At 45.7% G+C, this 27764-nt stretch overlaps 1 protein-coding gene across 1 annotated transcript in view; it reads left to right on the top strand.

The window, feature by feature from the left end:
• Positions 1-402: 402 nt before the first annotated feature.
• GMEB2 (glucocorticoid modulatory element binding protein 2) overlaps positions 403-27764 on the top strand; it is a 52658-nt gene continuing 25296 nt past the window's right edge. Inside the window, exons 1-7 of the mRNA XM_075350502.1 lie at positions 403-543; positions 17807-17946; positions 21641-21715; positions 21967-22055; positions 23303-23433; positions 25639-25742; positions 26639-26793. Coding sequence (XP_075206617.1) covers positions 17828-17946; positions 21641-21715; positions 21967-22055; positions 23303-23433; positions 25639-25742; positions 26639-26793 — 673 coding nt within the window. The 5' untranslated portion in view covers positions 403-543; positions 17807-17827. The remainder of the gene's footprint in view (positions 544-17806; positions 17947-21640; positions 21716-21966; positions 22056-23302; positions 23434-25638; positions 25743-26638; positions 26794-27764) is intronic.

Raw genomic sequence — 27764 nt, forward strand, 5'->3', positions numbered from 1 at the left:
TTTTTATATATATATTATATATATAAATATATATATATATGCGCACACACATACATATATATATATACACACACACACACTCACCCATACATACATTTATATATATATATATATATATGCGCACACACATATGTACAGTATATATACACATATACACACACACACTACATATATAGCATGTAAACCCCAGTAATACACACTAAATACCCTGCTGCTGCTATGATGGAGCTCTGCATTTACAGCGCCAACTAGCGCCTGCGTACGCACATTGCCGTTAACAGAGTAGGCGCTCCAGTTGCAGACCGGCGCCACCTAGCGGCCAGCAACTAGTGATGCACGCATGCGCAGAACTTGCTACAGTCGGCCATATTTGAAACCAAGCTATCACATGAGCGCGCATAGCCCCCTCCTTTTCTCCCCGGAGACGTGAACGAGCACGGCCTTCTCACTTCACCCCCCGCCCGCGTCCCCGAAACCGCCCAATAACCGGAGTAAACCCCCGGGCAGCAGGCGGCTCGGAAGACCCGGAGCGGCGGAAAGCAGGTAAGTGCCGCCCACGGCTTGGGGAGTCCTCACCCCTCCCCCTCATCACGCACCGGGTCCCTGCGGAGCGTCAGGACGTGACGGCGGGCCGTGCTCACGGCGGCGCCGGGGGGAGGAGGAGGCTGCGTACGAGGCCGCGTTATAAGCGTCACCTTCCGCACAACAATCCGGGGAGCGCGGCCTAGGCTGTTACTATAGTTACCAGCACCCGAGCGCGATGTGGGGGCCCTAATAATAGTGGGGGGACTGGGCGGTGACCCCGAGCCTCCGCCCCCCGCTGAGGCGAGCGCTCTGCACCTGCGCGCTCATGGCCCCCGTGTGTCTACCTGAGTACCCGGCCGGCTGGCACATTGTGGGCCCTCATTGTTGGTTGCTGGGGCTTGTGGTTCCCCTATGGTTGCACTGAGGGTTTGTGCCTCCTGTGTGGTTGTAATCCTAGTATCTGTGGTAACAAATGGAGGTTTCTGAATATTGGGGACGTCCTGGGTGTGCCATATATTCCAGTGAGCAGAACATGGTCTGTGCTGTGGGGAAATCGCCCACCCTGGCTGTAACACGCCATGTTTGTTGTCTGGTCGAATGGAGACCATTGTTAGTTCTGTGTGAGATATCAGGTGTGGCCATATTTCTGGTGGCTACACAAAGCCCATAGGTGCTGGCCACAATCAATGGTGCCCCCCAAAGATATGTGGCTGACTGGCCCCAATACATGGGCGCTGGTAGGAAAATAAGCTGCTGCCAGACTCCTGGCGGCAGTATTTATTATATAGCGCCAGCATATTCCGCAGTGCTTTACATACCACAGTCCCCACCGGGGCTCATAACCCTACTTCCCTATCAGTCTTTGGAGCCACATAATGGGCAGAACCTAGACTAGTCCATGCAGATGGTGTCTGTATTGGGGCCATCATATCACTGAGAACAAAAGGACCAGGCATGTGGAAACCAACATGTGCTACCCTTTAATATGGGGGGAGGTCAGGAGGCGGCATGGTGGCTCAGGACTTTGTATGTTCTCCCCATGTTTGTGTGGGTTTCCTCTGGGTTCTCTGGTTTCCTCCCACATTCCAAAAATATACTGATAGGGAATTTTGATTGTGAGCCCCAATGGGGACAGTGTTCCTGATGTATGTAAAGTGCTGTGGAATATGTTAGCGCTATATAAAAATAAAGATTTGATTTTTGAGGCACCCATATACGTGAGATGACTAGTGGGTCATCGGAAAACTAATGTGTGTGTGTGTGTGTGGGTTATTCCTGTCTTAGTAGATGAAGGCAATTTTACAATCGGATGTGTATTAACATTTCCAGCCATTGATGAGAAACTAACATGTTTTTCTCTTTTGCTTACAACTGTTGCCTTGGAGACAGACCACCGCTGCTAGACAGCAGAACATGTGCAGTGCTGACAAGCTCTTTTATATTGATCTTGTAAGCTTTGTTTTGAAGCTGGCTAGGATCTCTGGAGGGTTCTCTTACCTCCTAATCTCGGCCCTTTGGCTAAAATCTAGAAAACAATGGTGGTTGGTCTCCTAGCAATGAGTTGTAAACAAAAGTTAACCTCTTCCTAATAGCTGGTTTCCTTTTTTGTGTTCCATTTAGGTTTTTTCCTATCCACGTATGGTTGAGGGCTTTTTTTTTATTTTGTGGGACAAGTTGTAGTTTTAAACTACTCCATTTATTCTTACCACATAGTGTACTAGTGTTATTTTTCACAGAGTACATTGGCCCAGATACATTAAAGGGAACCTGTCACCAGATTTGGGGCCTATAAGCTGCGCCCATCACCACCGGGCTCTTATATACGGCATTCTAACATGCTGTGTATAAGAGCCCAGGCCGGGGGGGGGGGGGAGGGGATGCAGGGGCCAGACACTCCTGATTCATTAAGGTTGCTTTCACACATCAGTTTTTTGGCATCTGGCACGATCCGGCAAAAAAACTGATGCGACGGATCTGGCGAAAAAACGGATCAGTTGCCTCAGTTTTTTCCATCAGTTGCATCAGTTTTTTGACAGATCCGGTGTGATACTGAGCATGCTCAGTTAAAAAACAGATCTGGCGGCCGGATCAGTTTTTTGCCGCATTACGCTGGATCCGGCGTCCATAGGCTTCCATTATAAAACACGCCGTACGGCGCCGGATCCGGCGAGATCCGTTTTTTTTTTGCCGGACACAAAAACGTTCCCTTCAATGTTTCATCCGGCCACCGGACAAGTAAATTTTGCCGGATCTGTCAAAAAACGGATGAAACGCAAGGCCATCCGGCACAATTCGGCGCTATAAGTCTATGGGGGAAAAAACTGATCCGGCGGCAATAGACGCCGGATCCGTTTTTTCATGTTTTTGCCGAATTGTGCCTGATGGCAAAAACCGGATGTGTGAAAGCAGCCTAAGGCTATGTTCACACACTGCGTTTTTTACCTGCGTTTTGGGTCCGTTTTTGCTGCAGAAATTTCTTGAGAAATTCTTGTAACCTTTCTGCAGACATTTCCCAGCAAAACCTATGGCAAAAAAAATTAGCTGTGCACACACTGCGTTTTTTTCTTAAGAAAATTCTTTCAGTAGATTTTCTTAAGAAAAAGAATGAGCATGTCACTTCTTTTCTGCAGCTAACTGCGTTTTTTGCCATAGATAATTGGCACAATAACGCAGGGAGCAACCAGCGGTAAAAACGCACCAAAAACGCACCGAAAACGCGGCAAAAACGCAGGTGCGTTTTTGGTGCGTTTTTTAACACAGGTGCACTCTTAAGAAATTTCTTAAGAAAAATCATTTTTCTAGTGTGAACATAGCCTAAGAGGTGCCCACCTCCGAATGATTTGGCTGCTTTTGATGAGTGTCCTGCATCTCTCCACAAATCCTACTCCAGTCTGGGACGCCACAGTGCCTCGTGAATTAGACCAGCTGTGGCGTCATGCCCCTATCCTGTGCCAGCTTTAACCCATTTTGGTGAAACTGGCTCAAATTCCAAAAGTTGCAACATTTTTACACAGCTCTATGTCTCTCAAAACATTTGCAAAGTTTCAAAGCCATTTACACTAGAATTTTGGCATAATTATTTTAATGAATTGGGGACTGTTTTGTGATGAAATCATAATTATCCAGGTCAGTACAATCCAGATACCAAACTTGTCTGGTATTTTAGGGCAACGTGCACATGTTCAGTATTTGGTCAGAATCTTACCTCAATATTTGTAGCCAAAACCAAGCCTGGTGGTGACGTGTTTCCATGACGTTTCCTCTGATTGTTCCACCCCTACTTTTGGCTACAATACTGAACAAATGTGCGCTCGTGGCGTATTGGTGAAAAAAATTGGTTATTTGGGAAAAAAATAAATTTTTCATTCTCTTTTTCCCCGAAGCCTGTATTCTCATTTTTCCTGTCGATGGAGCTTGGGCTTATTTTTTTTGCAGGGTGAGCTGATGTTTTTGTTGGTACCATCTTGGAATAGATATGACATTTTGATCGCTTCTTACTGCATTAGGCCTCCATTTACACGTCAGTATTTTTTATCAGTATTTTGCCAGTGCCAAAACCGTATCTCAAAAATATAGAACGGGTGTCAATTAACGATGAGCGAACCTGAACTGTACCAGACACCTAGTGTCCTGGGCTCGAACACGGACTTCTCACAGAGGTCTGTGTTTGGGTACTGTTCAGATGCTGAATAAAGTTTGTTGAAAGGCTGCAGGCAATCAACAAGCTTTATTGCATGGGGAAGATGTCTGTATGCCGCTGTGAACAAAATAATAAAAAAATGACATGCGATTCCCCGTAGTTTTGATAACCAGCGCAGGTACAGCAGACAGCTGCGCGCTGGTATTATCAATGTGGGAAGCCCTTCCCAGCCTACAAATAGCAGCCTGTAGCCGCCCCAGATGGAGTGCGTCCATTAGAAGTGCCAATTTTTTTACGCTTTGCCTGGCTCTTCTCAATTGCCCTGGTGCGGTGGCAATCGCGGTAATATTTTTGGGGTTGATGTCAGCTGTGAATTGACAGCTGGCATCAAGCTAATGGGTTAGTAATGGAGGACGCCTACAAGACACCCCCATTACTAACCCAGTACGTATACAGTTAAAAAAAAAAATCCAGTGTGTTCAACCTGACAGTTGTGTCCATGTAGCAGATTTTTTTTTTTTTATAGCCATGGAGATTGTGGGGGTTTCTGCATTTCTGTCCCCCTACCGCGATCGCCGCTGGGTCTCTGGCTGATGTTAAAGCCATGACCCGGCTCTCCTTACTCGGAGCAGTGCCCACGCCACTCTCAGCAGTTTAACCCCCTGAATGCTGCGATCAATGCGATCGCAGCATTCAAATGGCAGGGAGGGGGATTGCTTACCTCTCCCTGGCGATTGGGCCACTGTAATGCAATTACTGGGACCCGCTCGCTGCTGTGGAAACCCAGGGTCATGGTTACTGAGCTATGGAGAGTCTCACACACCATGCCGGATGCATGCTGTGCGAGGCAAAGTGCCAGAGCTGCGAGTGCAGCACATACATAATCCATTGTAGTGATCAAGCTCTGGAATGGATTACCATATATAAACACAGAAAGAATTGCCATGTTGCTTCTTTATTCAGCACCAAAATCTGCAAGGAAAAAGGAAGCAACGCGCACAGCAAGTCATGATTCTCATAGACTTTGCTGGATGTGTTTTTTTTCCTTGCAGTATTGATTAAAATCTGCAAGAAAAGAAAGTGATAAAGACTCTCTCGCTCTCCACACAGCTGTGGGCTGGTATTCTGCAGTGCCAATCGGGGTATTAATCATGGCAGTTGTCTATAAGTTAAAGTAAATAAACGCACCCAAAAAATCCTTTATTTGGAATAAAAGACAAAAAACCCACCCTCTTTCACCACTTTATTAATCCCCAAACACCAATCCCGGTCTGATGTAATCCACACGAAGTCCCACGATGTTTTCAGCATTGCTACGTCGGAAGCTGACAGCGAGCGGCCACAGACCACGACCGCTCTCTGTGAGCTCCACTCAGCAACTGAAGTGAGTCACGCTATCAGCGATGATGTCACTCGGGTTACCCGCGGCCACAGCTGGAGTCCTCCACGGGTTGTGACAGCAAGTCACCCGAGTGACTGAAGTGAGCCAAACGATCAGTGGTGCCCTTAGTGAGGTGATTTGTGGTCTCGGGTGGAGGACTCCAGCTGGCCATGGGTTACCTGAGTGACTGCACTGCTGATCGCGCGGCTCACTTCAGTCACTCAGGTGATTTGCGGTCACTGGTGAGTTCTTCTGAGCTGAAGGACTTGCTTGTGACATCAAATCAGGCCGTGGCACACAGACAGAGCCGCGCGATGACAATGAAGTCGGGTGAACGTCATCCGAGTTCATTCTCATTGCGTGGCTCTGTCTTGCAATCAGCCATGCTCTATGGGGATGTAGTACACCCGAGTGAGACCGCACTGTCAAAAAGTGCACCCAAAACGCATTCAAAATGCATCCCAAATGTATGTGTTTTGGATGCATTTTTTTTGTCAAACGCAGTGTTTACAGTTGTCAAAATGCTGCAGTTTAGTTGTCAAGCCAGAACGCAGCGTGCGCACATAGCCTTACAATCTGACAATATCCATGTGTGAAGATGGGAATAACCCTTTACAACTATTCAAATCATGGCCATGTCTGGCTGTGTGTTCAGTTCCTTGTGCTACCTGCGGAATTTCTGCGTCTAACTGAAGTCTATGATGAAAATCTGCACAGACAACTCCGTGTACCTGCAGGAAAGATTGACCTGTTGTAGATTTGAAACCCATACCACAGGTCCGTTTACGCAGCGTAAAAAAAGAAGCACATGAGCATGAGATCCACTTTGCTGGAACTTCGCTGCACTTTTAACACGGCAAATATACACAGCGTCAGAAACTTGCCATAAACTCATCGTGGGAACATTGCCTCCCAGTATTTGGAGCCATTTTTGATACCGTATCTGCAGTCCAAGGCTGTGGAGTCGGAGTCACGGAGTCAGAGTTGGTGTTCATTTTGGTGGAGTCAGTGTAAAATGATCCGACTCCTAAAATATGAGCCCAAAAACGGATCCTCACAAAACAATGTTTCAAACATAAGTACAATTAAACTGATGAATGTGAGTAATGAACAACAGCTAGAAGTAAATTTAGGATTCAGTATGTGTGAGATGGAGCCACAGTGCTGTTCATGTAACTGAGGAACAAACAGATATTACAACAGAAGAACAGCAAAATAATATTTTAGAATTAGATGATCTTGTTGAAGCTGCTTCAAAACACTTTCATATTCATCACATGCGCTGTGTTGTGCACACGCTGCAGCTGGCAATAAGAGTCTGCAAGAGGGACATGCTGGAAATCTGATTGGAAAAGTGGGGAAATTGGTTATTGCCACCAGAACCCCTAAAATTGATTCCATCTTGAAGAGACGTGCTGGGAAAGGGGCAATTGTTGATCAAGCCACTCGGTGAGGCAGCACTTATTTAATGATTGAGCGATTGCTTGAACTAAAACCGTTTCTTATAGATATGGCGAACCCTCAGGTAACTCTAAATGAAGGTCAATGGACACAGGTGGCTGAATTGAAGGAATTGCTTAATCACCCATTTACCGTGACTAAAAAATTACAAGCTGAGGATTTAACGCCTGGCATTTTCAAAAGGGAGTGGAAGAACTTGCTATTTTGCCTGTCCCAAAGAGGTTTAATCGCAGATTGCATTTCTACTTCAATGAAACAGAGAGACAGCTATTGGAAAATAAAATTCTTCTGGCATCTCTTTATGTCCCAAATCATCGTATACTGCTTGATGATCAACAGCTTACTAAAGGAAAAGAAGCTCTGACTGAGGTAGCAGTTAGGATAAGCGGCTACAGGACTGCCAGGCGCAAGAGGACGTGTGTCCTGACAGTGCTACTGCTGCCATATCTTCATGCTCATCAGATATGGAGTTTAACTGACAAGTATTTGGATGACATGGAGCAGGCAAAGCGTTGCCGCAAGGAAAAAGATTTTACTCCATCTCCTATAGCAGCAGACTGACCAGATTTCAGATAAATTTTTCACTTGCTCTCAAAGAAATAGAAAAATTCAATCGTTCATCAAAATTGGTTGTTCTCTAGCCTTAAAATTATTAGGTCAGATTTGAGGTCATCTGCGAAGGAGGATTTGATGGAAGCAATTCTATTTCTTAGAACAAATTCATAGACTGCACAAATGTTATTTACTATGTTTTTGTTGAAAACTGTTTTTTGCCACTTATATAGTTTATTACATAGTGTTTTTATATACAGTACAGACCAAAAGTTTGGACACACCTTCTCATTCAAAGAGTTTTCTTTATTTTCAGGACTCTGAAAATTGTAGATTCACATTGAAGGCATCAAAACTATGAATTAAAACATGTGGAATGAAATACTTAAAGTGTGAAACAACTGAAAATATGTCTTATATTCTAGGTTCTTCAAAGTAGCCACCTTTTGCTTTGATTACTGCTGTGCACACACTTGGTATTCTCTTTATGAGCTTCAAGAGGTAGTCATCGGAAATGGTCTTCCAACAGTCTTGAAGGAGTTCCCAGAGATGCCTAGCACTTGTTGGCCCTTTTGCCTTCACTCTGCGGTCCAGCTCACCCCAAACCATCTCGATTGGGTTCAGGTCTGGTGACTGTGGAGACCAGGTCATCGGGCATAGCACCCCATCACTCTCCTTCTTAGTCAAATAGCCCTTTCACAGCCTGGAGGTGTGTTTGGGGTCATTGTCCTGTTGAAAAATAAATGATGGTCCAACTAAATGCAAACCGGATGGAATAGCACGCCGCTGCAAGATGCTGTGGTAGCCATGTTGGTTCAGTATGCCTTCAATTTTGAATAAATCCCCAACAGTGTCACCAGCAAAGCACCCCCCACACCATCACACCTCCTCCTCCATGCTTCACGGTGGGAACCAGCCATGTAGAGTCCATCCGTTCACCTTTTCTACAAAGACACGGTGGTTGGATCCAAAGATCTCAAATTTGGACCAAAGCACAGATCTCCACTGGCCTAATGTCCATTCCTTGTGTTCTTTAGCCCAAACAAGTCTCTTCTGCTTGTTGCCTGTCCTTAGCAGTGGTTTCCTTGCAGCTATTTTACCATGAAGGACTGCTGCACAAAGTCTCCTCTTAACAGTTGTTCTAGAGATGAGAAGGTGTCCAAACATTTGGTCTGTACTGTGTATGGGTGTATGTGTGTATATGTGTATATATATATGTGTATGTATGTATATGTATATATATATATATATATATATATATATATATATATATATATATATATATTATATCTCGATCGTAGTGTATTACATATTTACAATTTATTGCAGTTTTTTGTGTTCTAAAGTTGTATTCCAATAAATATATTTTATCTAAATATCTTGATTATTGTATCATAAAAATGATTCAATGTCTGATGTTCACATTGTACTGCAATACATTTTTCACTTAAATATAAGCAATATATGTGGGAGTCGGGGTCGGTGCAAGGGAAATTGAGGAGTCTGAGTCTCAGGTTTGGCTTACCGACTCCACAGCCACCATCTCCGCAGTTCACATCCCGGGCGTAGAAAACTGGGAAGCAGATTTTCTCAGTCGTCAGGGCATGGATGCGGGGGAGTGGTCTCTGCACCCAGAAGTGTTTCAAGAGATCTGTCGCCGCTGGGGAACGCCGGACGTCGATCTCATGGCGTCACGGCACAACAACAAAGTCCCGGCATTCATGGCACGGTCTCAGGATCACAGAGCTCTGGTGGCAGACGCGTTAGTTCAGGACTGGTCGCAGTTTCGACTGCCTTATGTGTTTCCTCCTCTGGCGATGCTGCCCAGAGTGTTACGCAAGATCAGGTCCGACTGCCGTCGCGCCATTCTCGTCGCTCCAGACTGGCCGAGGCGGTCGTGGTACCCGGATCTGTGGCATCTCACGGTGGGTCAACCGTGGGCGCTTCCAGACCGCCCAGACTTGCTGTTACAAGGGCCATTTTTCCATCTGAATTCTGTGGCCCTCAACCTGACTGTGTGGCCATTGAGTCCTGGCTCCTAGCGTCTTCAGGGTTATCTCAGGACGTCATTGCCACCATGAGACAGGCTAGGAAGCCAATGTCCGCCAAGATCTATTACAGGTCTTGGCAAATCTTCTTATCCTGGTGCTCTGATAACGGTTTTCCTCCATGGCCGTTTGCCTTACCCACTTTTCTTTCATTCCTTCAATCCGGAATGGACAAGGGTTTGTCACTCGGCTCTCTCAAGGGCCAAGTATCGGCGCTCTCCGTATTTTTTCAAAAGCGTCTAGCCAGGCTTCCGCAGGTCCGCACGTTCCTGCAGGGAGTTTGCCACATAGTCCCACCTTACAAGCGTCCGCTGGAACCCTGGGATCTTAACAGGGTGCTAACGGCTCTTCAGAAACCACCTTTCGAGCCGCTGCGGGATGTCTCTTTATCACGTCTTTCGCAAAAGGTGGCCTTTCTAGTGGCAGTTACATCACTCCGGAGAGTGTCTGAGCTTGCAGCGCTGTCATGCAAAGCCCCCTTCCTGGTGTTTCACCAGGATAAGGTGGTTCTGCGTCCGGTCCCGGAATTTCTCCCTAAGGTGGTATCTCCTTTTCATCTCATTCAGGATATCTCCTTGCCTTCATTTTGCCCTAATCCAATTCACCAATGTGAAAAGGATTTGCACTCTTTGGATCTGGTGAGAGAACTCCGGTTCTACGTGTCTCGCACGGCGCCCCTGTGTCGTTCAGATGCGCTCTTTGTCCTTGTCGCTGGCCAGCGTAAGGGTTTGCAGGCTTCCAAGTCAACCTTGGCTCGGTGGATCAAGGAACCGATTTTCGAAGCCTACCGTTCTTCTGGGCTTCCGCTTCCTTCAGGGCTGAAAGCCCATTCTACCAGAGCCGTGGGTGTTACGGGGGGCTGTCTGATAATAACTTAAAGGAGTATCAGACAGTCAGGGTCCACCGTGCAAAGACTCTGCTGCAGACTATGGCAGAGTGCAATACCTCTGTTAACTCACAGAAGGATATAATAAGTAAGTAAAGCAATTCCTCCCTTACTTGGAGGGTGTGTGGAATGATCTCTGTTAATAATCACAGAGACAAAGGCAATGTGTGCGAAATGGCACCTACCTAGGTCCGCTCTTCTAGTGGTGCAAAAGAGACGAACAGCAGCGTAAGCCGCACAAAGCTCCTACCTGCGTTCGCTCCACTAGTGTGCGAGGACACGAACCACTAGATATGGCACCTGCCTAGGTCCGCTCTTCTAGTGGTGCAAAAGAGACGAACAGCAGCGTAAGCCGCACAAAGCTCCTACCTCTGTTCGCTCCCCTAGTGTGCGAGGATACGAACAACTGCCAGACGCAGTATAAGGAACGTTACCCTAGCGGCAACGTCCACCTACGAGTTGAACCACAAGGCCCAGCCAGACCATGTGCCTCAGGCACCTGCCTATGTCCGCTCCCCTAAGAGGTAAGGATACGGACAGCAGCTGAAGCTGTAAGGTATAAGAACGCTACCCTGCCGGTAGCGCTCACCTAGCATAGACAGAGGAATGCCTAGAGGAACGCGCACAGAGCGTCTACTCTTATGCATGAAGCAAGAGGACTGAGCGCCATGCGGCGTGTGTCAGGGTCTTATATAGACTCTGTGCCTCATCCAAGATGGAGGACACCAGAGCCAATCCGCTGCCAGAACGACAGGAGTGACGTCATGCTGGCCTATCACCGAGCAAGGCATCACAAGCACATGACCAGCGACCAATCGGCATAGAAGGTGTCAGAGACATGTGACCTCGTGTCAGCGATGATGTCACCCGCACATGTGCAATGGCTCCAAGATAGGACTTAGTCTCCGGCGCTCGCACATGTGCAGTAGCAAGAAATCTGGACTTAGTCTCCAGCGCTCGCACATGTGCAGTAGCAAGAAATCTGGACACAGTCTCCAGTGCTCGCAGCAACCGTAACAGTGGGTGCGTCCTGGGCATTGCGGCTCCGGGCTACGGCTCAGCAGGTGTGTCAGGCAGCGACGTGGTCTAGTCTGCACACTTTCACGAAACACTATCAAGTGCATACCTATGCTTCGGCAGACGCCAGTCTAGGTAGGCGAGTCCTTCGGGCGGCGGTTGCCCACCTGTAAGAGGAGGGCAGTTTCGGCTCTTTTTATTGAGGTATTCTTTTACCCACCCAGGGACTGCTTTTGGACGTCCCAATTGTCTGGGTCTCCCAATGGAGCGACAAAGAAGAAGGGAATTTTGTTTACTTACCGTAAATTCCTTTTCTTCTAGCTCCTATTGGGAGACCCAGCACCCGCCCCTGTTCCCTTCGGGCTGGTTGTTCTTTTGTGTACACATGTTGTTCATGTTGAATTGTTCTTTTGGTTCATGGTTCAGTTCTCCGAACATCCTTCGTATTGAATTTACCCTAGACCAATTCATAAGTTTTCTCCTTCCTGCTTTTGCACCAAAACTGAGGAGCCCGTGATCCACGGGAGGGTGTATAGGCAGAGGGGAGGGGTTTCACTTTTTAAAGTGTAATACTTTGTGTGACCTCCGGAGGCAGAAGCTATACACCCAATTGTCTGGGTCTCCCAATAGGAGCTAGAAGAAAAGGAATTTACGGTAAGTAAACAAAATTCCCTTCTTTTTTGGGATAAGGACAAGAGGATAAAGGGGGCAGAGAAATTACACAGTGAAAAAAGAAAAAAAAAAAAGAGACCCTGAATTGGTCACCTGCACACAAAGTGCCAGTAAAGATAAAAATAGTAATATGGAGTAGGTCAGGTTAGTAATATATATAAATCATCTATACCAAAAAATACAATCAGAAGGGCTGCTTAAAGTGCCAAGTGCTTTTTAGAATAAATAATTTATGAATATATAAGGAAAAGACCTGAGCTAGTCCACATATATTTCCTCCATGCTATATGAAAACCGACAATAGGTAGACAAAATAGTCAGTGAATAAATATACATACGCTCAGCATATATGAATTCATCAAGCTAAATATATGTAGCATGGAACGACTTGGGTTGATTAAATGGATAACAACAGATGGTAAATAAATATGAAGTGCCCAGTGCACTCAACCCTGAACCATATAGCCACAATATAATACAGTTAGGTCCAGAAATATTTGGACAGTGACACAAGTTTTGTTATTTTAGCTGTTTACAAAAACATGTTCAGAAATACAATTATATATATAATATGGGCTGAAAGTGCACACTCCCAGCTGCAATATGAGAGTTTTCACATCCAAATCGGAGAAAGGGTTTAGGAATCATAGCTCTGTAATGCATAGCCTCCTCTTTTTCAAGGGACCAAAAGTAATTGGACAAGGGACTCTAAGGGCTGCAATTAACTCTGAAGGCGTCTCCCTCGTTAACCTGTAATCAATGAAGTAGTTAAAAGGTCTGGGGTTGATTACAGGTGTGTGGTTTTGCATTTGGAAGCTGTTGCTGTGACCAGACAACATGCGGTCTAAGGAACTCTCAATTGAGGTGAAGCAGAACATCCTGAGGCTGAAAAAAAAGAAAAAATCCATCAGAGAGATAGCAGACATGCTTGGAGTAGCAAAATCAACAGTTGGGTACATTCTGAGAAAAAAGGAATTGACTGGTGAGCTTGGGAACTCAAAAAGGCCTGGGCGTCCACGGATGACAACAGTGGTGGATGATCGCCGCATACTTTCTTTGGTGAAGAAGAACCCGTTCACAACATCAACTGAAGTCCAGAACACTCTCAGTGAAGTAGGTGTATCTGTCTCTAAGTCAACAGTAAAGAGAAGACTCCATGAAAGTAAATACAAAGGGTTCACATCTAGATGCAAACCATTCATCAATTCCAAAAATAGACAGGGCAGAGTTAAATTTGCTGAAAAACACCTCATGAAGCCAGCTCAGTTCTGGAAAAGTATTCTATGGACAGATGAGACAAAGATCAACCTGTACCAGAATGATGGGAAGAAAAAAGTTTGGAGAAGAAAGGGAACGGCACATGATCCAAGGCACACCACATCCTCTGTAAAACATGGTGGAGGCAACGTGATGGCATGGGCATGAATGGCTTTCAATGGCACTGGGTCACTTGTGTTTATTGATGACATAACAGCAGACAAGAGTAGCCGGATGAATTCTGAAGTGTACAGGGATATACTTTCAGCCCAGATTCAGCCAAATGCCGCAAAGTTGATCGGACGGCGCTTCATAGTACAGATGGACAATGACCCCAAGCATACAGCCAAAGCTACCCAGGAGTTCATGAGTGCAAAAAAGTGGAACATTCTGCAATGGCCAAGTCAATCACCAGATCTTAACCCAATTGAGCATGCATTTCACTTGCTGAAATCCAGACTTAAGACGGAAAGACCCACAAACAAGCAAGACCTGAAGGCTGCGGCTGTAAAGGCCTGGCAAAGCATTAAGAAGGAGGAAACCCAGCGTTTGGTGATGTCCATGGGTTCCAGACTTAAGGCAGTGATTGCCTCCAAAGGATTCGCAACAAAATATTGAAAATAAAAATATTTTGTTTGGGTTTGGTTTTTGTCCAATTACTTTTGACCTCCTAAAATGTGGAGTGCTTGTAAAGAAATGTGTACAATTCCTACAATTTCTATCAGATATTTTTGTTCAAACCTTCAAATTAAACGTTACAATCTGCACTTGAATTCTGTTGTAGAGGTTTCATTTCAAATCCAATGTGGTGGCATGCAGAGCCCAACTCGCGAAAATTGTGTCACTGTCCAAATATTTCTGGACCTAACTGTATGTTAAGTGACATAACTGCTGAGCGTCTGACATGAAAAGAACCATAGAGCAAAAGGTACCATAGGGAAAATAGTATGTAAGGCACCTATGGGGTTACAACATATTTATGTACATAGCAATACAGTAGATAACCATAGTTACATACCAGGGACCACAGGGAAGCTCCCCAACGCGCGTTTCACCGTCTTTTTCAAGGGAAAAGGGAAAAAGGCTACATATATTTAGCTTGATGAATTCATATATGCTGAGCGTATGTATATTTATTCACTGACTATTTTGTCTACCTATTGTCGGTTTTCATATAGCATGGAGGAAATATATGTTGACTAGCTTAGGTTTTTTCCTTATATATTCATAAATTATTTATTTATTCTGAAAAGCACTTGGCACTTTATGCAGCCCTTCTGATTGTATTTTTTGGTATAGATGATTTATATATAACTAACCTGACCTACTCCATATTACTATTTTTATCTTTACTGGCACTTCGTGTGCAGGTGACCAATTCAGGGTCTTTTTTTTTTTTTTTTCTTTTTCTTTTTTCTTCACTGTGTAATTTCTCTGCCCCTTTTACCCTCTTGTCCTTATCCCAAAAAAATTCTTAATTTTTTCAATAATAAAAATTATTGTTTCTACAATATGTGTTTCAGTTTTATTCTTGTAGGTTGTAATTTCGCTAGTACGCGTCACACGAACATACCTTCCTAACAACGTCGCTGTGGCCGCCGAACAAACTCTTTGTTAAGGGCAAGGTTCGTGCGGCGTCACAGTGACGTCACACAGCAGGCCACCAATAGAAGCGGAGGGGTGGAGAGCAGCCGCATTAACGTCACTCCCACCTCGTTGCCGGAGGACGCAGGAACGCTGTTCGTCGTTCCCGGGGTGTCACACGTAGCGATGTGTGCTGCCTCAGGAACGACGAACAACCTGCGTCCTAAAAGATCAACGATTGTTTGGAAAGGAACGATGTGTCAACAATCAACGATTTGTGGCGTTTTTGGGATCATTAGCGGTCGCTCTTAGGTGTCACATGCAACAACGTCGCTAACTAGGCCGGATGTGCGTCACGAATTCCGTCACCCCAGCGATATTTTGTTAGAGATGTCGTTGCGTGTAACGGAGCCTTAAGGGTCTATTGTTGGTCATGCCCATGCACAACAGCGGATGGATTCTAAAATTACTTGGATCTGCAGTTAAATATTTTGTGAAAGTATGTCCAGCTTTAGAAAGAACATATCAGCTAAATGTACAAATCCAAAATGTTCTTTTTTTTTTGATAATGATGTCTATTGGCAAATTGGAGCCATACGGGCAAATTATGAAAGCTCAACTCTTGGAACTGTTTCACTTCCGGCTCTGGCTCCTCATTGAGAGCTTCCGTGACTCTTTCTTTTTGTGCACAAGACCACTGATGTATAAGAAGGGGTCTGACTGCATTATTTCCTTAGTAATCCAACTCCATTCTGTGATGCAGTAAAAAAAGAGGCAGACTCAAGTCTCCATTGGAAGCAATGTAAAACAACTTTCCTTCTCTCGTCCTTGTCCTGGTGGAGGTAACTGAATGTCTGGAGTGTTTGAAACCTGAGTCTCTAAATACAACATTCCCAAATCCTTCTTTCCCTCCAACATCTGTCAGGGAAGAGTCGAGAGACCTCTATAGATATTAGATTGATCCACAGAAATCAGCAGATTTAGCTAACCTTTACATACAGTGTGTCCACCCATATCCTTTCCACCGCCATTAACTTGAGAACGGCGGCAGCTATAGGCATAGAAGTGGTGTCTAGCCTTCTAGCCTGTAATGAATTGATGCATTACAACTTTGTAATTCACTTTTTTTCTCTATCTCGTTCCGTTTTCAAGATAAAAATGCTAACTCCGTTGTTTTCCACCAGGTGGCGCTATAGGTGGTTTCATTGCATAGCGCATGGTTACTTTACTATACCTAGACACCACTTCTATGCCTATAGCTGCAGCCGTTCTCAAGTTAATGGCAGTGGACACACTGTATAGTGTATAGGCTCTTTAGTTCAGTGGTGTTTGTAGCAAGGGTGGATATAGTTTATTTTTTCCTACTTAGATTTCAGTTGAGATCAGTATAGCTGCAACCAGGGACTAGACTCCAGGAAGGAAAGGTAAGACTCGGGCAGCTTTAGGATATGTTCATTAATCTTTCATCTTTGCAGAGACGCAGCGTTTTACTGTCACAGCAAACTGAGATTTCTAAAATCTCTTGCACATGCTGCTTATTTTTTCCTTACTGATTTGAAGCCGTTTCAGAACCACAGAATGTCGGTGCTTTCTATGTTTTTGCTGTATTATTTTTTTTACCCAGAGAGGCAAGTTTTCTTTGCAGCATTTTTGCTGCCAAGGCACACGTTTTTGTTACATAATTGTCTGTAGCAAGTACTTGAAATTCTGCATATTCCCTTATACGCTGTTTACAACAATTTATGCTTGCAAATTACGGTCTAACAAAATAGAGACCCTTTGGGTGCAATACCAAATTGCCCCATTCATTCCTTTTCACAGAAGTTAAATGTCAGATACGTAAGACTTTTATAGAGCGCACTGATCTGGTCAGTGTCTGATGAAAGTCATTGCATTTTAGTCTCTTATCAGTATATCTCATGTTTAGCCCGCCTGCAGCCCGGCCTTGCCTCTCGCGGCGGCCCCGCCTGGAGCCCGGCCTTGCCTCTCGCGGCGGCCCCGCCTGGAGCCCGGCCTTGCCTCTCGCGGCGGCCCCGCCTGGAGCCCGGCCTTGCCTCTCGCGGCGGCCCCGCCTGGAGCCCGGCCTTGCCTCTCGCGGCGGCCCCGCCTGGAGCCCGGCCTTGCCTCTCGCGGCGGCCCCGCCTGGAGCCCGGCCTTGCCTCTCGCGGCGGCCCCGCCTGGAGCCCGGCCTTGCCTCTCGCGGCGGCCCCGCCTGGAGTCCGGCCTTGCCTGTTGCGGCGGCCCCGCCTGGAGCCTGACCCCTCGATTTACTTGAATGAGTCTCCTTGCTGTGGGTGGTCTAATTGCTGTGACTTCTTGTGATCATCTGGTTCTATTGAATGAAATGTTTGCTGATTTCATTGTCTTATAAAGGTAACCATTACATGGTACCAGTTGCAATCATTGGGTGCTTATGTAATGTATGTACACCGATGGTCCTCTGTGTTATGTTTCTGGGGACCACTGGGCCTCATCTGGGGATCATGGGTTCTCTATTATTACAAAGTGATAGGGGTTTGTTTGATGAACTATTTCTTTAAGATGTATTCCTGGGATCAAGTTACTTTGCTGGAGGCTACGGATTATTGTATGATTTAGAATAGCTCCCAATTTTCACAAATCCATCAGCTGGCGGTATCTACACTGTACACAGACAGGCTGCCGACCTTGGACTGTACATACTGCGGAAAGACCGGTGATGAACCTGGAGGAGTAGCAATGTGTGATACAGCCCACTCAGCAGATGTTGTATTGTAATTGTGTTTGTTCCCTTTACCCATCAGCTCCATACGGGTTGTTCAGAAATGACCACCCCAGATGTCAGCGTGCATGTAGAAGAAGTGGTGGTGGTGACCACGCCTGATAACATTATGAATGGGAGTGGTATGGAAGAGGTGAAAGCTGTTCTTGTCACCACAAACAGGTAAGACTCCAAATTCTGTATCTCTAGGTACAGAGGAACATTAATACTTTTACACCATTTTTTTTGTTTTGTTTTGTTAAAATAAAACGGACTGCATTGTGTACACTCTCTCATAGCTCTCATGAAGACCTATGTGTCTTTGTAGTTACAGACTACAAACAAAACTCTATATGTAGTCTGATCCTGCCGCCGTGTATTACTCCGCTCCCTGGTCAACAGCACAAACTTCAGGAGCAGACAAGGGGAATGCCGTAGATATAGTAAACCTTGACTTCAGTAAAGGTGGTGTCACACACAGCGACAACGACGTCGCTGCTACGTCCCCATTGTCTGTGACGTTGCAGCGACGTCCCGTCGCTGTCGCTGTGTGTGACATCCAGCAACGAGCTGGCCCCTGCTGTGAGGTCGCCGCTCGTTGCTGAATGTCCAGCTTCATTTTTTGGTCGTCGCTCTCCCGCTGTGACGCACAGATCAACGAAAGAGAGAGAGCGACGAAATGAAGCGAGCAGGAGCCGGCATCTGGCAGCTGCGGTAAGCTGTAACCAAGGTAAACATCGGGTAACCAAGGTGGTTACCCGATATTTACCTTCGTTACCAGCCTCCGCCGCTCTCACGCTGCCAGCGCCGGCTCCTGCTCTCTGCACATGTAGCTGCAGTACACATCGTGTAATTAACCCGATGTGTACTGTAGCTAGGAGAGCAGGGAGCCAGCGCTCAGTGTGCGCGGCTCCCTGCTCTCTGCACATGTTGCAGCACAGCGACGCGTGTCGTTATGATCGCTGCTTCGGCTGCTGTGTTTGACAGCTAAGCAGCGATCATAACAGCGACTTACAAGGTCGCTGCTACGTCACCATTTTGATGACGTAACAGCGACGTCGTTGTCGCTGTCGTTTAGTGTGACCCCAGCTTAAGGCTGCATTCGCATTCCGTTTTTAACTACGTTCACTGGTCCCGTCCAAACTCCCCCTCGCAAAACAGGTTTTGGACGCATGCGCTGACGGGGCCATTGACTATAATGGAGCATACGGAGTCAGCATATGCTCTGCCTTGCACCATTTTCAGGCGTATACACTTTCTGCACCGGACAACCAGACATACTACGTCTGGGTGTCTGCCTGCAGAAAGCGTATATGCCCGAAAATGGTAAAATACAGAGCACACACTGACTCCGTCTGCTCCATTATTGTCAATTGCCCCGTCGGCGCATGCATCCGAAAACTGTTTTGCGAGGGGGGTGGTTCGAACGGAAGCTCCGACAAGACCAGAGAATGTAGATAAAAATGCAATGTGAAGGGGCCCTAGGGCATTCAATATAATATCACATAACATCCTTTGTTGAAAAAATGCTGAAGTACAGAACAAAAAAAAAATAAAAATCAGTTAAATGGATTCAAAACTGGCTTAAATGATCGGGCACAACGAGTAATACTAAATGGCTACACATCGAACTGGAAGATAGTTAAAAGTGGGGGCCGCAAGGCTCTGTCCTGGGCCCAGTGCTGTTTAATATTTATATAAATGATCTGGACAACGGATTTATTGGGGAACTTATCAAATTTTCAGATGATACTAAAGGCCGCTTTACATGCTGCGATATCGGTACCGATATCGCTAGCATGGGTACCCGCCCCCATCTGTTGTGCGACACGGGCAAATCGCTGCCCGTGCCGCACAACATCGCCCAGACCCGTCACACTACTTACCTGTCCGGCGACGTCGCTGTGACCGGCGAACCGCCTCCTTTCTAAGGGGGCGGTTCGTTCAGCATCACAGCCATGTCACAGCTGCGTCACTGAACCGCCCCCCAATAGAAGCGGAGGGGCGGAGATGAGCGGGACGTAACATCCCGCCCACCTCCTTCCTTCCGCATAGCGGCCGGGAGACAGGTAAGGAGAGCTTCCTCGTTCCTGTGGTGTCACACGGAGCGATGTGTGCTGCCGCAGGAACAAGGAACAACTTCGTTACTGCTACAGTAACGATTTTTGAGAATGGACCCCCATGTCACCGATGAACGATTTTTGCACGTTTTTGCGACGATGCAAAATCGCTCATAGGTGTCACACACAACGGCATTGCTAGTGCGGCCGGATGTGCGTCACCAATTCCGTGACCCCCAACGAGTTCGCATTAGCGATGTCGTAGCGTGTAAAGCCCCCTTAAGATAGGAGGAGTCGCCCACACTACAGAGGATAGAGAGCGTATGCAAAAGGATCTAGACACACTTGAACAAGGGGCTGATGGGAAAAGAATGGTATTTAACAGGGACAAATGCAAAGTCCTACACCTGGGTAAAAAGCATATATAGTAAGGAAGGAATATAACTGAGTGATTGCACCGCGGAAAAGGACTTTAACATAGATCCCAGATTTAACATAAGCCAACAGTATGGTGCTGCAACTAAAGAGGCCAACAAATTCTGGGATGTATCAAGAAAAGCATTGAATCTAGATCAAGCGAGGTCATTATTCCCCTATACTCTGCCCTGGTCAGACCCCACCTGGAATACTGTGTACAGTTCCTTTGTGCCCCAATTAAAAAAAGACATCGATATATTCAAGTCCAGAGAAGAGCAACAAAGATGGTAGAAGGTCTGCAAACCATGTCATATGAAGACCGGCTACAAGAATTAGGAATGTTTAGTTTGCAAAAGAAAAGGCTGAGAGGAGACTTAATAGTGGTCTACAAATAATATAATAATAATAGGGCTGAATAGTGCGATCACACATATTTCATATATGGGTGAATGTTTTTAGAATTTTCACTTCTTTCGCCGCCACATCAGGCGTAAAATAACGCTGCCGCATGCCGGAAAGGAGAGTTGCACATCAACCATCCGACGCTAAGTAGGTTTTGTGCTTGTATCCTATTGTAATGAATAGGACACATGCCGTCCGTCGGGCGTTGCTTCGGCAGTTGTTCCGTCTGTCTTGCAGCAGCATCTCTTTTCTCCTGATGTCAAATCCTACATCATTCGGTTGAGGTCACAAAGCATAGACTTGTTATTTATTATTATCCGGGTGGTTTTCCGTTGTCCTGATATGCCGTCTCTCCATGGAGGGAGACAGATTTGAGGCTGTAACCGGTGGTGCCCATCTGCCTCCCCCGGCTTCGTCATGGCAACAGGCAGGACCTGCTTCCGAGATGAACTCATATGGGAGCATCTTCAAACACCTCCCGCTGGCGGCTGCCGGCAGATCTGTCACTATCCGGACCATCCGAATCTCTATTTAGGTTACAGAGAGAATTTAAAGGGACACCAAAAAATAAAATGTAATTAAAAAAACTTTTAATTAATATGTTGGTGTAATGATGCTGTCTGTAAAGCGCTCTGTAAATTAACGGCACCATATAAGCAAGGATATTAAATAAGTTGTGGTTTATATTGCATAATTGGTACACACTGGAATCAATACTGGGCATGCTTTTTGGAATTACACATATGAAAGTCACTGATGCCGGGGAGCTCAAGGGTTTGCTTTCTATTTTACTCTATGGAGAGTGTAGTCTTATGCACCACATGGTATTTGCTATTGGGTAACATGGCGGAGGGGGTCATAGCCCACACATTTCCATTAATGCTTCTGATATGTGTATATGAAAGTGTTCTAGTGTTCCCTATCTACAATGGTAAATGAAATGTCTGCTTTGATGATACTTGTACCAGCACAGTAATTCATATGTGTTAATATTACAGTCCAATCTGGAATGGGCAGGAGCTGAGGCTGCCCTGGGTTGGGAGCAGTGATGTCTCTGCGTCTGGAGTCTTCAGGTAGGGATCTACCACTTGGCCAGTGTGTGGCTTAAAGGGCTCTGAGGGCCTGCTCGCCGGACAGCCACTTGGGCACTGCTGTGTGATATCCTCTCAGTTGATTAAAACCTATCACCCACATTAATGACCTACTCGTCCAGAAGCATCAACATCCTGCTGAGCTATGGGTGTGCCTGTTATTACAATGGTGCATACACTGGGGGTCCGTACCTATGCTTGTTGTAATTCTGAATCTCTATATTCATGTGCAGGACCCTTGGGGAGGAAACTCTGGAGTCGGAGAGTGTTGTAGATGCAGCTGCATTTAGTGCATCTACGGAACTGAAAGAAGCCGTATTAGGTATGTGAGTGGTTGGATTAACACGTTTCCGAGTCTTTTGTAAATATTCTCATTTTAGCTGACTGGCATACATCCTCTGATTATGTGAATGGGTTTGTGTTATGTTTTTGCCTCCCTTGTTTACTTTATCCTTTTCCCCGCCTATTCTTTCCCTTCTCTTGTTCCCTTCTTCCTGCCCCCTCCCCCTTTCTCCCTCATAACCCATCTCTCCCTTCCTTTTCCTTCCTCTTCCTCTCCCTTCCTCTTCCCCTCCCTAAACCCACACCTTTTCTCTCTACCCTCCCAACCTTTTTTTTCTCTCTCTCTCTCTCTCTCTCTCTCTCTCTCTCTCTCTCTCTCTTCCCCCTTTTCTTTCTCTCTCTTCCCCCTTTTCTTTCTCTCTCTTCCCCCTTTTCTTTCTCTCTCTTCCCCCTTTTCTTTCTCTCTCTTCCCCTTTTCTTTCTCTCTTCCCCCTTTTCTTTCTCTCTCTTCCCCCTTTTCTTTCTCTCTCTTCCCCCTTTTCTCTCTATCACTTCCCCTTTTTTCTCCCCCCCTCTCTCTCTCTCTCTCTCTCTCTCTCTCACCCTTTCTCTCTCTCTCTTCCCCCTTTCTCTCTCTCTCTCCCCCTTTTTCTTTCTCCCCCCCCCCCTTTTTTCTCTCTTTCTCTCTCTCTCTGTCTCTCTCCCCCCCTTTCTCTCTCCCCCTTTTTTTCTCCCCCCTCCCCCTTTCTCTCTCTCACCCTTTCTCTCTCTCTCTCTCTCTTCCCCCTTTCTCTCTCTCTCCCCCTTTTTTCTTTCTCTCCCCCCTTTTTTCTTTCTCTTTCTCTCTCTTTCTCTCTGTCTCTCTCCCCCCCTTTCTCTCTCTCTCTCTCTCTCTCTCTCCTCCCCTTTCTCTCTCTCTATCCCCCTTTTTTCTTTCTCTCTCCCCCCTTTCTCTCTCTCTCCCCCTCTTCCCCCCCCCTTTCTCTCTCTCTCCTCCTTTTTTCTTTCTCTCTCTCTTTCTCTCTCTCTCTCCCCCCCCCTCTTCCCCCCCATTTCTCTCTCTCTCTATCCCCCTTTTTTCTTTCTCTCTCTCTCCCCCCCTTTTCTATCTCTTCCCCCCCCCTTTTTCTTTCTCTCTCTCCCCCCCTTTTTCTCTCTCCCCCCCGCCCTTTTTCTTTCTTTCTCTCTCCCTTCCTCCTTCCTCCTTTTCCCAAACTTAATACCGCGTAGTTTCATGTTGAGAACTTCATTAGAATGTTTGTTTTTTTTACTGTTTCTGATGAGAAGTGAAGATGGGGGATGAGGAAGAAGAGGCTTTGGAGGCAGAAATCGCTTATCCCATTACCTGTGGAGAAAGCAAGGCCAATCTTCTATGGAGGAAGTTTGTGTGTCCGGGGATCAATGTCAAATGTGTACAGGTAAGACAATCAGTCCTGTTAAAGAATGTACGTCTGGAACACCAATGGTGTGAACAAGGTGCAAGACTCAAAAACATAACTATACAATAGGATAAAGAGTTGCACACAAGTCTTAATGTACAGGGGAATGATGAAAAGCAGAACTGCTATGGGAATACTAGAATGAAAAATACAATGAACTACCTGAAAAAATGAAAAACATGAAAATGGAATATGCATAACTGCTATGAATAATAGGAATGAGAGATGTTTAGCCATTGTATTGATCAATGCAAAAGAGCCCCAAAACCACGCCAAGGTTTTGGGGCTCTTTTGCATTGATCAATACAATGGCTAAACATCTCTCATTCCTATTATTCATAGCAGTTATGCATATTCCATTTTCATGTTTTTCATTTTTTCAGATCGTTCATTGTATTTTTCATTCTAGTATTCCCATAGCAGTTCTGCTTTTCATCATTCCCCTGTACATTGTGACTAGTGATCATAAAAAAGAGTGAATCCGCTCCACACCATGCAGTCATTCCAGGAAGGAAAATCCGGACGGTGCTCGTGGGTCAAGAAGGCTGTAGTCAATCAAAAAAGGCGGACCCCCAGCACAAAAAACGTCCATAGAAACTTGAAATAAAGTTAAAATTTCATCTTATTCCAATAATGGTTAAGAAAGGGGGAAGAACCACAGCGGCCAGATGTTTAATTGCTCGTAGCTGGAGGTCAACTCATCCACCCTCACTCAACGACTTCCATTCTCGGATCCAAGAAGTGAGGAGAATGGAGTATCTATCAGCAATGTCAAATAACACGATAAATCACTTTGGGAGTATTTGGTCCCTTTGGGATACTAACTAGGCTAATAGAGAATAGAGGATCTGTATGGTCTCTACGGAAATTCTATATACTCACCTGCACTCTCTTTACCTCCTTTCCCCTTGTCTTCTTGTCTAGTATCGTAATGTTTGTCTTGTTATAGTCCTTATCTTTCTTACAGTAATAGATAATAAGATGTGTATCCTGATACATGGTCTTCTGCTAATTGCTCACATGCTAGTGGAGCACATCCATGTTTTTTTTTTTTTTGTATGGTTTGAAAAATGTAATAAAAATTCAGTTATTAAAAAAAGAAAGGGGGAAGAAGGAATAATACATAACTCCTCCGATCCACGCGTTTCAGGCGCGATCGTCCTTAGTCATGACTAAGCAGCGTGTGCATGAGATTTCAGAATCTCCTTAAATTTTGCAAGTACAGCATTTTTACCCTTGGAAAATGTGCGTTAGACTCAATCTTTTCAACTGGCCAGTGTTGTGCCATAAGTGATTTTTTTTTTTTTTTTCCTTTTTCTTTTTTTTTTTCTAGAATCTAGTATTACAAATATAAACAATCCTACATATTTTACGTAGATTAGCGTATTGTTTAGTTTGTTTTACCGTAAGATACACTTAGCTTGCCAAAAATGCGGCTACATTTTAAGTGCATCTCCTGCCAGTGCGGTGGCTGGTGGAGGGGAGCTGGGGTGGGGGATGTTTAGGGGATATTACGGGCAGCAAGGAGTGATTAGGCGTTTTCTGCTCTCAGTCCTCCAACGTTGACATATGATAGATATGGGTCACTTGTTCAGTAGCTGGAAAAGATTACATGGCCACATCTTGTCTATCCTGATTACTGCCCATTCTGTTAGCACAGTCGTCACTGGCATAAAACGTCAAGTTGAAAAGATTGTGTGCAACTCCGGATTCTGCAAATATTTTTCAAAATTTCAAGCAGTTTTATGCCCCAAAAATGGAATGTATTCTTGCCCTTGTCTACCTCCATCTTTCAGGGGGTTAATTGACTGCTAGCTCCTATCAGTCTGTATATACTGCAGCCCAGCAGTCACTGAGAGAGTGGCAGGGAAAGGTAGGAGGTGCTCTCCTTATGAATACACCAGACTCTTAAACTATGTGTCCAGTGTATTGTGTGATCATCCCCATTATTCAAGCATTTTCTTGTGACTTTTTGACCAATACAATAAAATAAGGCATATTGGTCTAGATACAGGCAAAACAACCCTCTATAATGCCTTGTGCAGGGACGGAGGGGTAGAGCATGACAAGGAATCTTTATTGATCTCTGAATCCCTGGGCTATAGACTTCGCTAAGCATAAGAAGAGTTCTCCATTAATGTCACCTTTTTTATGACACTGCTGTATTTTTTTTCTTATGAACAGTATAATGAACACTTAATAAGTCCGAAGGAGTTTGTTCACCTGGCTGGAAAATCTACGCTGAAGGACTGGAAGAGGGCAATTCGTATGAATGGCGTTATGCTCAGGTACGCATGGGGTAGGGAGGAAACCCAAAAATGTGATTGGCGGGAAGGAGTGGGGACAACTATTCAGTAAATGTATGTGGTGAATTTACTGTTCTGCATAAAGACCTTGGGCCTCTTCCACATTTCGTTCTGATCTCCATTCAGTTGTCCCGTCGGGGCCTCCATTCAAACCCCCTGCAAAACGTGTTTCGGACATATGCGCAGACGGGGCCATAGACTCTTAAGGGTGCAGACGGAGTCACTGTGTGCTCTATCTATCGTGCACCATTTTTGGGAGTATACGCTTAGTGAAGACGGACGCCCAGAAGCAGACTACTACGTTTGGGTGTCCACCTCCACTAAGCATATACTCCCGAAAATGGTGCACGAGATAACACACGGCGACTCCATCTGCACCATTATAGTCAATGGCCTCGTCGGCACATACGCCCGAAACCTGTTTTGTAGGGGGGGTTCGGACGGATGCCCCGAGAACGCAGTGTGAAAGCGGCCTTACTGCAAAGAGGATTTGGCAGTAGGATAGTGCCACCTAGTGGTTCTTTTTAGGATTTTAAAATCCTTGCAAACATAAATTCTGAGATACAGTGACACATCAAAATGTGATAAAAAAAATGTATGTGTGTGGGTGCAATGATGTTGATGATTTTTTTTTATTTTTTTTTTAAGGAAATTGAAAACTCTTTGACTCTATTTCCCATAGACAAATAAAAGCAAAATGTGTGTGATGCATTTTTGGCAGTTGGTGGGGAAAGTATCATCAGATACATCAGCAATAAAGATCAAGCTTCCAACCTTAACTGCTTTATACGTAACATGATGCACCTGATGGGTGTCCTGCCTAAACCTGCCCCTAGGGGGCATCTAGGATGCTAATGTTTGCTTTTTTTCTATACCAGAAAGATTATGGACTCTGGAGAGTTGGATTTTTATCAGCACGCAAAGGTTTGCTCCAATACCTGCCGAAGCACCAAGATTGATGTAATGGGGAGCCGCGTGTCGCTCTGCAGCCAGATGTCTACAGAGTACATTCCCATCACAACGTCCAGTGAGAGTAAGTAATATGCGTGTGAAAGCCTGCGTACAATGGTTGGGTCTGCCCGCTCATAACCTGCTGCTTCTACTTTCTGGCTCCAGTGTTAGGCTACTTTCACACATCCGGTTGTAGCAGTGCGGCACAATCCGGCGCTCTGCTGAAAAAACGAAACCGTTTTGGTGCCGCCGGTTTTGTTTTTTCCAGCATTGACTTGCATTGGCGCCGCATTGTGCCGCATGGGCTTGCCTTCTGTCCGTTTTTTGCCGCATGCGGCAGATTTAGCCGATGTGGCGGCCGGATGGAACGTTCCCTGGCACGTTTTTTCTCCGGCAAAAAAACCGCATCGCGCCGCATCCAGCCGCTGCGGCGCATTTTCTTTATCGTTCCTTTGGGAGACCCAGACCATGGGTGTTTAGCTTCTGCCTCCGGAGGACACACAAAGTACTACACTTAAACGTGTAGCTCCTCCCTCTGAGCTTATACACCCCCTGGTAGCCAGTCCTAGCCAGTTTATTGCTTTGTGTCAGGAGGCATACATCCACACATGCATTCTCATCTGATTTGTTTGACTTTTGGAAAGAGTTTGAAGAAAAGCAGGTCCATGTCTGGACTCCCGGCATGTCCCTTCTCACCCCACTGTGTCGGCGGTGTTGTTAAGGTTGATTTACAAGGCTGCAGCCTTACATGCCGCGCTCCTTCACCATCCCTTCTGGGCTCTGGCTTGAAGTGGGAGCCAGCACGGTCTCCATGCCTGGCAGGAGTCCGGTCTCCATCCACAGCCCCTTGAGGATTCTGTTGGACCGGAGCACTCATCCCCAGGGACATGGCCCTGCGTCTCAGCAGCTAAGTACCTGAGACGTTTATGTTAGGGGTCCCGGTTCTTTATTGTAAGGGGAGAGTATGCTGTATGTGATTGTTTTAACTTTTCCGGCGGGTTCTCTAGCTTTTGCCTGAGAACCGCGCCGATGGTGCCTGCTTGTCGGCCTCGC

This window comes from Anomaloglossus baeobatrachus, chromosome 5, assembly GCF_048569485.1.
Source record: "Anomaloglossus baeobatrachus isolate aAnoBae1 chromosome 5, aAnoBae1.hap1, whole genome shotgun sequence".
Lineage (NCBI taxonomy): Eukaryota > Metazoa > Chordata > Amphibia > Anura > Aromobatidae > Anomaloglossus > Anomaloglossus baeobatrachus.